The sequence below is a fragment of the Rhineura floridana genome, chromosome 7, assembly GCF_030035675.1.
Source record: "Rhineura floridana isolate rRhiFlo1 chromosome 7, rRhiFlo1.hap2, whole genome shotgun sequence".
Lineage (NCBI taxonomy): Eukaryota > Metazoa > Chordata > Lepidosauria > Squamata > Rhineuridae > Rhineura > Rhineura floridana.
The window spans coordinates 119176464-119190101 of NC_084486.1; the positions used below are offsets into that span (position 1 = coordinate 119176464).

At 40.1% G+C, this 13638-nt stretch overlaps 2 protein-coding genes across 2 annotated transcripts in view; one reads left to right on the plus strand and one right to left on the minus strand.

Moving 5' to 3' along the window:
- MED12L (mediator complex subunit 12L) overlaps positions 1–13638 on the plus strand; it is a 366394-nt gene that overhangs the window by 102573 nt on the left and 250183 nt on the right. The window lies entirely within an intron of this gene.
- On the minus strand, positions 1297–9551 carry GPR171 (G protein-coupled receptor 171). Its single transcript, XM_061637067.1, has 3 exons — positions 9252–9551; positions 4692–4816; positions 1297–3472 (listed from the first exon to the last, which is right to left on the minus strand). Exon 3 carries the CDS (start codon positions 3416–3418, stop codon positions 2453–2455), a length of 966 nt encoding a protein of 321 aa, XP_061493051.1. The 5' UTR covers positions 3419–3472; positions 4692–4816; positions 9252–9551; the 3' UTR covers positions 1297–2452.

Here is a 13638-nt window from a genome sequence, read left to right on the forward strand (position 1 = left end):
TTTGAGAAATAGGTTAAAATCAAATGCTTGTTGTTTTGTTTGCTTGGTGGAATTAGTAACAGTTTTGCTAATCTTGGATATTTAAACAAAGGGACTGCTCCAGACAACCTGTTTATTGAACACTGAGCCTGATTTGCTTGCATAAAGCTTACGCAGAGATTAGATTGCATCTAGTTTTCATTTGAGCATTACTTGTGATTTGTTTGCAAGGCATTTATATGACAATGAGTGCTCATCCTGAATTTATCCTCATTTGCTTACAGTATGTTTATCCATCTTACTGTTAGTCATTTACAGAGCAATCCTACATCAAGGAAGCTGCTGTAAAACAACAGCTTAAAGTCTGCCAGATCCTAACTCCATTCAGCAGTTCTTGGGAGGGGAGAATGCTGGCTTAGCCCAGTGGAAGTAAAATAAAAGCAGAAGAAAATCTATTATATTATATGTTTTTACTTAGACCACCTTATCCCCCAGCTTCATTTACGCTGGGACTGGAGGTCACATGGCCAAGCCGAATGGGTGTAGGATATGGTGTAAGTCCCCCTCCCCTTGTTCCCACCCTTGTCACACCCCTGGAAATACCCCCTTTGGGGGACTTATGTCGGCTTAATTTATGCCATTCTTGGCTGAGGCCTGACTGAGCTGGGATAAGGGACTTATGCTGGTGTAGCCCAGCTGAGCTCAGCTAGTGATCTGCTATATCCTAACTCCCCTCAGCCTAAATACCTATAGGACTGTGCCATTAGTCTTTTAAAAGTGGATTTGTTGTGCTACGGTGACAGATCCCTATAAACCACTTTAAACATGCAAAACTGAAGTTCTAATAAGTCCTTAAATCTCTCCCTCAAAATACTGACAGTTTGAAGGCACCATAAGCCTTGTGCATGTGTAACAAATCTCCTCTTTTAGCACTTTGGGAACAGGCAAGTTGTAATAGAGATGTGATGGGAAAGTTGATTTTCTACCATTGTGTGTGTCTGATCCAAATCACCCCTTCCCAGAGCAATTTTTCTCTTAATAAAGGCTAGTCGGGTTTTGTTGCACACATTGTGTGTATGCACAGTCAGGCTCTAAAGTGTGGAAATCTGTGGATGAGCCTCTAATCTGATGTGTTCTCTGGTTACTATATCTGAGACATCCTTTACAACCATCCCTTCTTGAGGACTTTCTGCACAACTGCCCAGGTCATCCCACAATATCATTGTAGCTATTATGAACTAGTTTTTATTTATTTATTTATTTATTTATTTATTAGTCGCCCATCTGGCTAGTTACCCAGCCACTCTGAGCGATGTACAAAGCAAAGACATATAAAACATCAGAACATCACAGGGCTAAACAGTAAAAACTAAACAATAAGGTAGAGGCAACAGTTTCAATAATAGGGCTTCTCGCCTATATAGTCCAAAAGGTGTAACTTCAGATGGAAGCTCCTGGTGTAAGTCTTCCCACCCTGGCATAGAACCCAGTGTGGGTGATAGTCTGGTTGCAAGATCAAAAGTGGCATCTCCTCTTGATCTTAACGTCCAGCAGCTCCAACAGGGAGAAGGGTGGGATAAACAGGCCCCTCGAAGTGGAAACTAACAGGGATGTTCTTCCACAAGTGAAGCTTTAGGAATAATAGCTGTGCACCTGGGGAGCACATAGTGATGTACACTTGAACAACTTATTTTAAAAATAATTTTAACAATGTGTTGATTCAGATGTGTATGTGACCAAGCCCTGTTCTTGTGCAGTCCTCCCTCCCCTGCCCATGTTCCATTTGGTTATTAACTTTCTGGATTTTGGCATACCATAGTTTGCCACTGTATTTGATTGCCAAACTGTGGATTGCAAAAACCAGGAACCAACTATAAAGAAGAGATAAGCACGGGGCTTGTTATTGTGACACCAAACCATGTTTAGTGTTGCATCTGGACTTGACCCATTGTGTGTGGTCCCATAGATGAGTTCCATGCTGCTTATGAACACAGCTGTAAATGCCAAAAGTCTGAAAGCAACCTTCTTCAAAAAGGTTCAAAAAGTGTTCAGTCATGCCACTTTAGCTAACTGAATGTGATTTAATGTCTATGGGGCAGAAGTAAAAGGACTGCCACTTGCCATTAAACACTTTTGGTGATATCCAGCTAAGTTATACTCTGAGTAAACCATTGAAATCATTGGACTTAAATCTACTCTGAGAATGACCAAGATTGTACATCATCCTTCAGAAACCAAATAATTGTCTATGATATGTGTGCAATCAAATTCTACAAGGCACTAGCAATGAATGTAGTATCTTTTGGGGAGGGAGACAAAACATAGCACTTACTAAAAAAATGTAATGTCCCTACAACTAAAGCTGTACCTGGAAGAAAGAAGTGAAAGCTGTGCACAATAATTGGGAGACAATGCATTTTAATGTGCAATGAATTGATTATATGGAAAGGCCCTCAGGTTCTCAGCTGAAGCATCATAGTGCTATATCTGTTAACTCATTTTCTGGGTGAGCGTTTTTTTCTTTATGTGATCCAAAAGTCTTAGTCACATTCAGTCTAAATGTCTTTGAAAGATAAAAATACAAAAGTGGGTCAAAACAAAGATTTGACACACCAAACAGCAGAGTGGATTCTTTTGCTTTAAAGAGGGATTGTTTGAGAGAGCAGTCTGTGATTATAGCTTTGCTTTGACTCAGAGTATACGGGATCCGAACAATATGGTAAGGAACAAAGCATATGATGTAGCTTGCAGTGACTAAGAGTATGTTCACCAGAGCTTTTTTCACATTGCGGTAGCTTCCACTGTATTTGTTTCGATAGAGTAGTCTGATGACAAGGAAGTTAGAAATAAGCACCATGGCTGAAAAATTGAGAAATATTGCAGAACATATGAAATTAGTAAAGACATGCCAGTCTCTTCCCACTTTTGTTTTGAATTCAATACAGCCCACATTTGGCTTTTCTTTGATTTTTTCGATCGGAATTGCCATATTTGGCACCATAATAAAGAGAACCATTACCCAAACTACTGTTGATATCATCTTTGCAAAACCAGGCTCCTGGATGCGATAAATCTTGCATCTATGTATTAACTGAAGGCAACGATCCATGCTTACAAATCCCAAGAAAATGATTGATAAGTACATGTTGATATAGATGAGGCAAGCTGTGACTTGACAGTGGAATATTTTCAGTTTCCAGGGAGCAATTCCTAAATCAACAGTGATTTTCACTGGCAAGGCAAGAGTTAGCAAAAAATCTGCTGTTAGTAGGTTAATTAAGTAGACGCTCATGCATTTGCGATTCTGCTCTCTCTGTGTGAAAGTCCATAAAGCAAAGCAGCTCCCAATGAACCCAATAAGAAAGATCAAGTAATAAAAATAAGTAAATGGCTCCATTTCAGAATAAACATTGCAGTCTGAGAAATTGGTGGAGGGCATCTTAAATGTCTTACAGGCAAGGCGAAGTATGAATGCCTCTCTGAGAGACAAAACCTGTAGGTGCAAGAGAAAGAAAGAGAAAAATAAGCTGACTTATGAACAGTGTTAGAGTAAATGATCATCTCTGTTTGGTTCAGTCATAATATTATACAATGTATAACCAGATCTGGAAGAAGTACAAGAGCAACTTTCCTTATCCTGGTGCCCGTCAGATGTTTTGGACTACAATGTCCATTGGCCGTAGCTGGCACTGGCAGGGCCAATGGGAATTATAGTCCAAAAATCTGGAGAATGCCAGGATGGGAAGGACTGCTCAAGGGCATTTGAACACCTTGTGCAAATATTCTGGTACAAATTTATTTTTCAGATGTTTAAAGCAACTTCTTGACAAATCTATGTAGTGTGACCCTGCATTCATATGAGAGATGCATTTTCTTTTTTGCTAGTGGGGCTGATCCCAGAATTAGCCATTCCAAACACAGGACAAATAAACAGACACTGGCAATTTCTGCTTCTGTTTCTGTTGGAATTCTCCAACATCCCTCGCCATAGGAGGTTTGAAATTAAGATGCAAGAAAAAATGTATTTGCCTAAAATGTTTACATAACTTTCCGTATTTTGACGATCTACTTTTCTGCATAATGGACCTGTTTTGTAGCAGACTTGTAGTAACATTGCTAGAGCATGTACATTGAAGAGGAAGTGGTTATTTTTAACATTTCTAAGAAATGAAACAGGGTAATGATTCCCAGATGAAGAACACTGAACCCGCAGTTTCCTTTTGGCGTATCTTACAGCTGTCTTCCTTCCCCAGTGTTGTAGTAATGTTGATGGGCAAACAGAAATATAGTTTAAATATTGATGGAATTGATAATGCTGGCAATTTTATAGTGATCAAGTGTGTGTGTGTATCAATTTGCAATCTTCTGCTTTAAACGCAAGTGATTTTAAATGCAGATAGTATTGTAATATGCACAAATATTATACTACAAGTATGCCAACATTTTTAGGGCTAAAAATAACGAGACAGTCATCCGAAAGAGAGATTAAAGAAGCTACAACTTTACTAAAGGAACCTAGTTTATATAACTAGCTAACAAAATCAGCATAGAGGGGAGTGCAGATGCCCAGGTGGATTTGTGTGGCCAACCTGGTTAGATGTGCCCCAGCACAAATTGATTTGCCTGGAATATAAATGCTAAACTCAGCACATTCACCTTGTGCAAACAGGGGAGGTATGACATAGGTTCCCAACTAGAGCAATTTGCAATACCTATAAGTTCTCCGATGCCTTCAGTGCCAGAAGCAGCAGTCTTCCGTGTGAGCTGCTTCAGCCCTCTAGTTAACTACTGATACTTCTTTTCCACTCACTGTTCTTCCACATCTGTGGTGGTTCTTCTGCCAAAGTTGTGATGAAAAATCATTAACAACCAAAGACAATAAAAACAAGCAAACTTAATCAATTAATGTTCCTATGATCAGCTCCTCCCCATCCAGGAGAAGGGAACACCTCATGGGAGATGAAGAACATGCCAGTTGGTGACACTGAGCGCCCACTCTCTTTTCTCCCAAGATAGGTGATTCCTCGTCTTTCCCCTAATTTATGCCCATCTGAGTGGTTTAAGATTTAAGAAGCTCTTAAAGGATACATTTCATGATTACCCAAAGCCTTGAAATAATAAGAGGCCCATCCTCTGGCCTCAGCTCTTCCTGTAGGCTCCTGTAAATGTGATTCCACAGAGGGATGGCGGCATCTTTAGTTAGTAATTATAACATAATTTAACTGATGGTAATAAGTGGACGCTTTCTTGGACATGTGGTTTGTCGTCTCATTCTTAATGAGTGGAAATTTCAAAGCCCAACCCTACATGATGTGAGAGATCTGTAACTGGATCTTCAGATCCTTAAAAAAAAACCCAATGCAGGGGACCACTAAATTTGTTTTAAGTAGTGGCTCAGCTCAAAAGTTGTACTTCCTTTATCAAAAACACTGTATGAGAAAACCACCAGTCTATATGTTCCTCTGTTTTTTCACTCTGCCAGATTAACAGCAGTTTCAGGGATCAGGATGTATGCTGTTTAGATTGGAGTTACAGTACTGCTAGCAAGAATTAAATCCCTGTCCCTAAACACCAGTGACCTGATAAAATTTGGAGTCTCCTGCTATTGTGTTTAAAGTAAAAGGAAAAAAATAAAAACAAAACAACAGCTTGGGCAATTGTAACATGAATTTACTTGGTGGTAGGAATGTAGTTCATAGTTTGGTGCTGGTTCGGTTGTCATTTTGATAAACCTGGCAGCTGGTTTTGGTCTGCTGTAGTTAGTGCTTTGTTATCTTCTGCTTTTCTTATTTTCCATTGCAAAACAAAATAATTGTTTTTCCCCTTGATGATGGACTGCAATTTTTTAAAATTCAAAAGTAAAAGAGTTGGGTAACTGCCGATCAAGTAGGCATCTTGCCTCAGGGTTATTGTCTGTCTGAGGAGAAGAGACTCATTCCTCCCCCCCCCACTATTAAATGAGGCTTCTGCAGCTCAACTTTTTACCAGCTCAGCTATGTGCTGTAATTTTGAAAGTTGAAAACTGAACCCAATTTATCTTTAAGACTTTAATGCTGCTATCTGCTGTGTTCTTGACCTTATAGTTAGTCTGTCTGAAGTTAACTAACATATTTTGCTTTCTCACTCACCCTCCCCACATCTTGGTCAGTTTTTCAGTGTCCTGGTAGAGAGATATTCTTTGCCTGCCTGACGCAACAGACTGGCAAAGAACTGTGAGTTTGGTATCAGTTTTTAAAAACACTAGTATAAGGGGGCAACAGGTTAACAATCAAACATTGAATGTTAATGGCTACCATCATCACCTCAATGACACAGAAGTTAAAGGGAATACACATTTCAGTAGTTCAGATTGAAGATGTCATGAATAACAATGTCATATTTGCTGCTTTTAAAAAAATCTGGTATCAGGAAAATAGTGAAGTTGTGAAGTGCAAGGTAATCTGATGTACAGTTTGCTTTTATTGAATTTCTCATCCATCCCTATTGGGTGGATCTCCCAATTCAAATGTATTGTAGCCAGGGCCGGCTCTAAAGGGCAGCCAGGTTGGGCACTGGCCAGACGGCCCCGGAGCTACAGGGGGGCCCTCAGCTGCCCCTCCACTCCCCTTCCATGATCCGTGGGCCCCCCCACACCCCTCCACCTACCTGTCTGCTGTCTTTTACCGTTGCCCTTAACGAAGATGGCGGCCGCGGTTTCCCTAAGGTACTGAAGCCCCTGCCGCCATCTTAATTGATGGCAGAGATGTGCACACATAGCACACACATGCCATCAACCAAGATGGCGGCAGAGGCATCATCCCCTTAAGGAAACCGTGACCGCCATATTTGTTAAGGGCAATGGTAAAAGACAGGAGACAGGTAGGTGGGGGTTGGGGGGTGCCGTGTGTGCATGCGCATGCACGCACACACACACACACACACGCCGCGGGCCAGGGCAAGCTGATGCCCAAGGGCCCCAGCATTCCTGGAGCCGGCCCTGATTGTAGCCCTCAGACTTGCATTGATTTTTTATAGTTAACACCACTGTTGATATTCCAGCATATGAAGGATGAGGGCCCAATGTGTATGTTTCACTCTACTGACAGTGAAATTGTCTACTTAACAAACTTTTGTAGTGACTTGACTAGTTTTAAGTGACATCCACTCTAACCAGTTTGGCAAGCATCAGTAAGATATATATTGAACCTTTTGGTAGATCATAATTTCTCCCACAGCTAATTAATTAACAATTTCCTGATGGCTAGTTAATTCCAGTGTGTAACAGCTATGGGGATGTATGAGGATGTTTCTGTGACCACCTAGCTGTGGCTCTATTACTACCTAACATCGCTGGTTCTAATAGTTCAGAAAAATCCATAGCCAACTGACTATTTGCCTTTTGTTTTATATCCTGCCCTGCCTCCAAGCAGGAGCGCAAGATAGCTAACGTAAGCAAGGTAAAAACCAAACTTAAAATAATAAAACTATAATTAAAACACAAAATCAAAATAAATCAAATCAGCAGCAGCACAGAACTATAGTATCGCTAAAACAAAACCTGTTATCACCAAAACCAGCCACCAAGGGCTAGATGAAATAAGAAAGCTTTTGTTTGCTCACAGAATGTCTAAAAGGTTGAAATCTGGTGGGCCTTTCCTCAAGTCATTAGGTGCTTATCAATAGCCATTTACTGATAGTCCATAAGTTGGCCAGGACAAATATTTTTCATGCCGAGTGGAGCTGAGCATTGTACTCTTAGGCTAATGTTTTATGTTATGATCGTGGTGTGGCAGCTGTGGCACATTCTATAATGAATGCAGTTAACTGCCCAAGGGGATCTAATTGCTATTCTGCCAAGTTTCCAGGCCCCAAGGACTCTGCGGTGCTGAGGGGGCTTAGTAAATGATAAGACTGATATATGTGGAAAGTCAGTTATTATCCAGGGCCTGAAGGCAGATGAGGCTACGCAGTTTAGGATCTGGTCAAATAAAGATGAGATATAAATGTAATTAAATATTATATTATGGCATCTGTATTTCATCCAATACCATGTGGAAATATGCTGTTTGTCACCTATCTGTGTAAGCCACTGTGTAAGCCACTGATAGGAAAGGGTGTGCGATGTGTCAGTCGCACACACTTTTCTATCAGTGGCTTACACAGATTCTTCCTTTAAACATTAGAATTTAAAACATCTGACAATAATGCTGGGAAAAACAGAAGGGAGTAGAAAAATAGGAAGACCAAACAAGAGATGGATTGATTCCATAAAGGAAGCCACAGACCTGAACTGACAAGATCTGAACAGGGTGGTTTATAACAGATGCTATTGGAGGTCTCTGATTCATAGGGTCGCCATAAGTCGTAATCGACTTGAAGGCACATAACAAAAACCTGAAGGCACATAACAAAAACCTGAATACAGTGCTAGAATAATACTGCTTGAATAAAACTTATCTTAGGAATGTTGGGAGCTGCCTTATACTGAGCTGGACTAGCTCAGTATTGTATACACCCACTGGCAGTGGCTGTCCAGGATTTCAGAGGGGACTTTCTCAGTCTTACCTGGAGATGCTGGGGATTGAACCAGGGATTTTCAGCATGCAAAGTTTCTTATAGTTGATATTACATTTATCCTCAGCAGTTACTAATTCTAATTAGTCTGATTCTAATTATTAGAGTGCAGTATTCTGGATCACTTGAAGCAAAATATTTTTTAACTTCTCACATGATTGACCCATTGCAGGGAAGAAAACTTAACAATGGAGGTAATCCCACATCACCTTTGTGACTTGCTTGAATATGTGAGACTATATATACACCTATATATACCTTTAAACAAGGTTGTTCTGAGAAAATGACAAATCACTTTCAGGCAGTTACAGAGGAAATTGCAATGTAGTCCTAAAAGCGAATTCCTGATTTACAAACACTTTGAACAGAGAAACTAAACTTATGGCAGTTTTGAGACCAGCATTCGAATCCCCACATAGCCATGAAGCTCACTGGGTGACCTTGTGCCAGTCACTGCCTCAGCCTCAGAAGAAGGCAATGCTAAACCGCCTCTGAATACGACTTACCACGAAAACTCTATTCATAGGGTCGCCATAAGTCAGGATCGACTTGAAAGCAGTCCATTTACATTTTACATAGTGGCTATTGAACTTTCAACATGGAGTATCTGTGTTCTGAGTATAACTCTAATTACAAACACTGATAGTCTGCACAGCCTGTATTTAGTATTTGCATAGATGATCATAATATTTGTGGCAAGTATTTAAAAAGGTACATACCTGTTCTATGAGCTGCAGTAGTCTGAGAAGCATTGAAGCGTTAAAGGAATCAGTTAAATGTTTCATTTAGTGTTGTCAGGTGATCAGCTCTTTGCATAGTGACATGCTACTTTTCCTTTGTCTGTACTGTCGACCTTTTTGCTCTTAATTTAGTTGGTGTCTTACAAGATAATTTCATGTGGCTTTCAAATCTGTCAGTTGACGTATATGAAACCAAAAATTAACTGAAGTGTGTGCATGTACGTATAGTCTTTGCTGTAGAAAATTACTCAGTGTTCTGGAATAACACTTCTCCCTCCCTTTGTGGTTGGGTGGTAAAGCAAGCTTGCTGAAGTGACTGAGACCATTATTCCTCTGTTTTTTCCCGAACAGTTGAGAAAACAGCAAAAAAATACACCTTGCTTTCTTAAGGAACAAATTATGGGTGGGGTTCAGCAGAGCACAGATATATACAGTCATACCTCAGTTAAGGAATCCTCCAAGAACAAAGCTCCTTTTAAGGAAGGCTTTTTACATGTGAAACTGACTACCTTTACTTTGCTTTGGATAAACTTTCAAGCCAGTGTCTTTAGCTTAAGGTGAAACTGAGTAACCTGTTTTTGCTTTGCTAGCAATAAACTGATAAGCCTGTGCCTTGGCTTTGCTGGGGTGAAACTGACAAGTCTATGTGCTTGCTCTCCTGCTTTCTCCCAGAGCTGAGGAGGGAAGGAGGGGAGAAGAGTGAAAGTGTGTACGTGTGCCAGGTTGTTGTTATGAGCCTTCAAGTCGATTATGACTTATGGTGACCCTATGAATCAGTAATCTCCAACAGCATCTGTCGTGAACCACCCTGTTCAGATCTTGTAAGTTCAGGTCTGTGGCTTCCTTTATGGAATCAATCCATCTCTTGTTTGGCCTTCCTCTTTATCTGCTCCCTTCTGTTTTTCCTCGCATTATTGTCTTTTCAAGTGAATCATGTCTTCTCATGATGTGTCCAAAGTATGATAACCTCAGTTTCATCCTATTAGCTTCTAATGGTAGTTCTGGTTTAATTTGTTCTAACACCCAATTATTGGTCTTTTTCGCAGTCCATGGTATGCACAAAGCTGTCCTCCAACACCACATTTCAGATGAGTTGATTTTTCTCTTATCCGCTTTTTTCTCTGTCCAACTTTCACATCTATACATAGAGATCGGGAATACCATGGTCTGAATGATCCTGACTTTAGTGTTCAGTGATACATCTTTGCATTTGAGGACCTTTTCTAGTTCTTTCACAGCTGCCCTCCCCAGTCCTAGCCTTCTTCTGATTTCTTGACTATTGTCTCCATTTTGGTCGAGGTTGATAATCCTTGATGTTCAATGTCCTCATTGCCAATTTTAAAGTTGCATAAATCTTCTGTTGTCATTACTTTAGTCTTCCTGACGTTCAGCTGTAGTCCTGCTTTGGTGCTTTCCTCTTTAACTTTAATCAGCATTCATTTCAAATCATTACTGGTTTCTGCCAAGAGCATGGTATAGTCTGCATATCTTAAATTATTGATATTTCTCCCTCCAATTTTCACACCTCCTTCATCTTGGTCCAATCCCGCTTTCCGTATGATATGTTGTACATATAGATTAAACAAATAGGGTGATAAAATACACCCCGTCTCACACCCTTTCTGATTGGGAACCAATTGGTTTCTCCATATTCTGTCCTTACAGTAGCCTCTTGTGCAGAGTATAGGTTGCGCATCAGGCCAAGCAGATGCTGTGGCACCCCATTTCTTTTAAAGCATTGCATAGTTTTTCATGATCTACACAGTCAAAGGCTTTGCTGTAATCTATAAAGCACAGGGTGATTTTCTTCTGAAATTCCTTGCTTTGTTGCATTATCCAACGTATGTTTGCAATATGATCTCTGGTGCCTCTTCCCTTTCTAAATCCAGCTTGGATGTCTGGCATTTCTTGCTCCATATATGGTAAGATCCTTTGTTGTAGAATCTTGAGCATTACTTTACTTGCATAGGATATTAAGGCAATAGTTGGATAATTACTGCATTCTCTGGGATCCCCTTTCTTTGGAATTGGGATGTATATTGAATGCTTCCAGTCTGTGGGCCATTGTTTAGTTTTCCATATTTCTTGACAGATTTTTGTCAAACTTTGGACAGATTCAGTCTCAGTAGCTTGTAGCAACTCTATTGGTATGCCATCTATTCCTGGTGGTTTGTTTCTTCCAAGTATTTTAAGAGCAGCTTTCACCTCACATTCTAAAATTGCTGGTTCTTCATCATACGGTTCCTCCATGAATGAATCTGTCATCCTGTCATCTCTCTTACAGAGTTCTTCAGTGTATTGTTTCCATCTTCCTTTTATTTCATCTCGGTCAGTCAGTGTGTTCCCCTGTTGATTATTCAACATCCCTACTCTTGGTTTAAATTTCCCTTTCATTTCTGTAATCTTTTGGAATAGGGCTCTTGTTCTACCCTTTTTGTTGTCCTTTTCTATTTCTATACAATAACCATTGTAATAGTTCTCTTTGTCCCTCCATACTAGTTGCTGTCCTGTTGCATTTAGGGTTCTGGCCATGTTTCTATCTCCATTTGCTTTTGCTTTCCTTCTCTCTTTAACCATTTTATGAGTTTCTTCAGTTGTCCATTGAGGTCTTTTTCTCTTTTTAACTAGAGGTATTGTCTTTTTGCATTCTTCCCTGATAGTGTCTCTGACTTCACTCCATAGTTCTTCTGGTTTTCTGTCATCTAAGTTTAAAGCCTCAAACCTGTTCCTTATTTGATCTTTATATTCTTCTGGGATGTTATTTAAATTGTATTTTGGCATGATTGCTTTGTTCTTCTTCTTTAGCTTTACTCTGATTTTCGATACGACCAGTTCATGATCTGTACCGCAGTCTGCTCCAAAGTTTCTGTTAAAGAAGCAATGTCCAGGATCGCATCAACTTTGTTAACTGAGGTATTACTGTATATGTAATTTCAAAGCTTTTACTTAAGGTTGCCCTTCACTGAAACTGTCTAAGTGGTACATAACCCAGGATAATAAATCACTTAGAGATTTTTATTATACTAAGGGGACAATAATTTTATGAATAAAATAAAATAAAATCAATAAAGTTCAACATAATATCATAACCCTTAGGGCCCAGTCCAAGTGGTTAAGCTGAGGGGAGTTGGATACAGTGGATCCCTGGCTGAGCCGGTTGACTCCCAGCTCTGCTGAGCTACGCCGGCAGAAGCCCCTCCCTCCCTACACAGCCGTGGGTTAACCAGCCCAACCATGGTTAGCCAGGGGTCTGCCAGAGAAGCCAAGCTCTATGTAGGGAAGCTGGTGCAAGGGCTCCGAAAGGGGAATTCCAGGGGTGTGTTGGGGAAGGGCCAAGGGGAGGGGAACTTATGCAACTAGGCCCTATTCAGCTTTGTCCTGCGCCCCCCCTTCCTGTAGACAATACTCTGGGGAAGAGGCTGGTGGAAGGAAACATATATTTTGTTTCCTTCTGTCGTGCCTTCCCGGTGCCAACAGAATCCTCCCCTCCCAGCAGCTCCTGAATGGCAGCTGAATGTGACAGCCCTTCCGCCAGCTCCGCTCCCACCAGCTGACACAACTTGGATTGCTCTGCCCAACAAATAGCAAAAAAAGAAGTTGACTTTTGTTAAGTTCAGAGATTTGGGCATAGGTTGAATTCTCCCACTGAAATCACTGGATCGTGCCCATCATGTTTCAGTGTGTGTATGTTAAGGAATTCCTTTAGTGGCAATTACGATGATTTTAACTTCTATGACTTAGTTTTTGGAAGTGTGGGTATCCTTTTTTGCTTATAATGAAGGAGAGATGCATCTGCCTGTTTCTCAGTGCTTATTTTGGAGGATACAATAACATCGTTTAATAAGAATGCTATCAACTCTGATGTGACTTTATTCTGAGAAGTGTTAATGGTAATTATTTGCAATAACCACATACTCTTTATTGATGTCTTATAAACAATTAAAAATAAAAACTTGTATTAAAAAAAGACTGTGTTTTCATTGGTTTCTTTTCCATATGTTCCCCCTCCATGTGTTCAAGGAAAGATCACTGAATGCTTGTAAAAAGTCCCCAGACAAATACAAATTCTTTGCAAATAAGACCCCAGAGTTCTCAACATTCTTCATCAGGCTAAATGAAGAGAAACGTTTTAAAAAAACAACATCTCAAACAGCAGATATTAAAAACCTAAATATTCCAGATTAGTAATACAGCCCCTTCAAGACACATTATAATGTTTAATATTCAGGACTCAAAATTTATTCTCCTATCTTTGTACTTATTTTACATTCTTGGGTCAGCAACTTATAGATCCCTAGTCTGACACTGTTTTCAATATTGGGCAGTGAGAAGTTTACAGACTGGATGTGAAGCAACAGCATTCTCC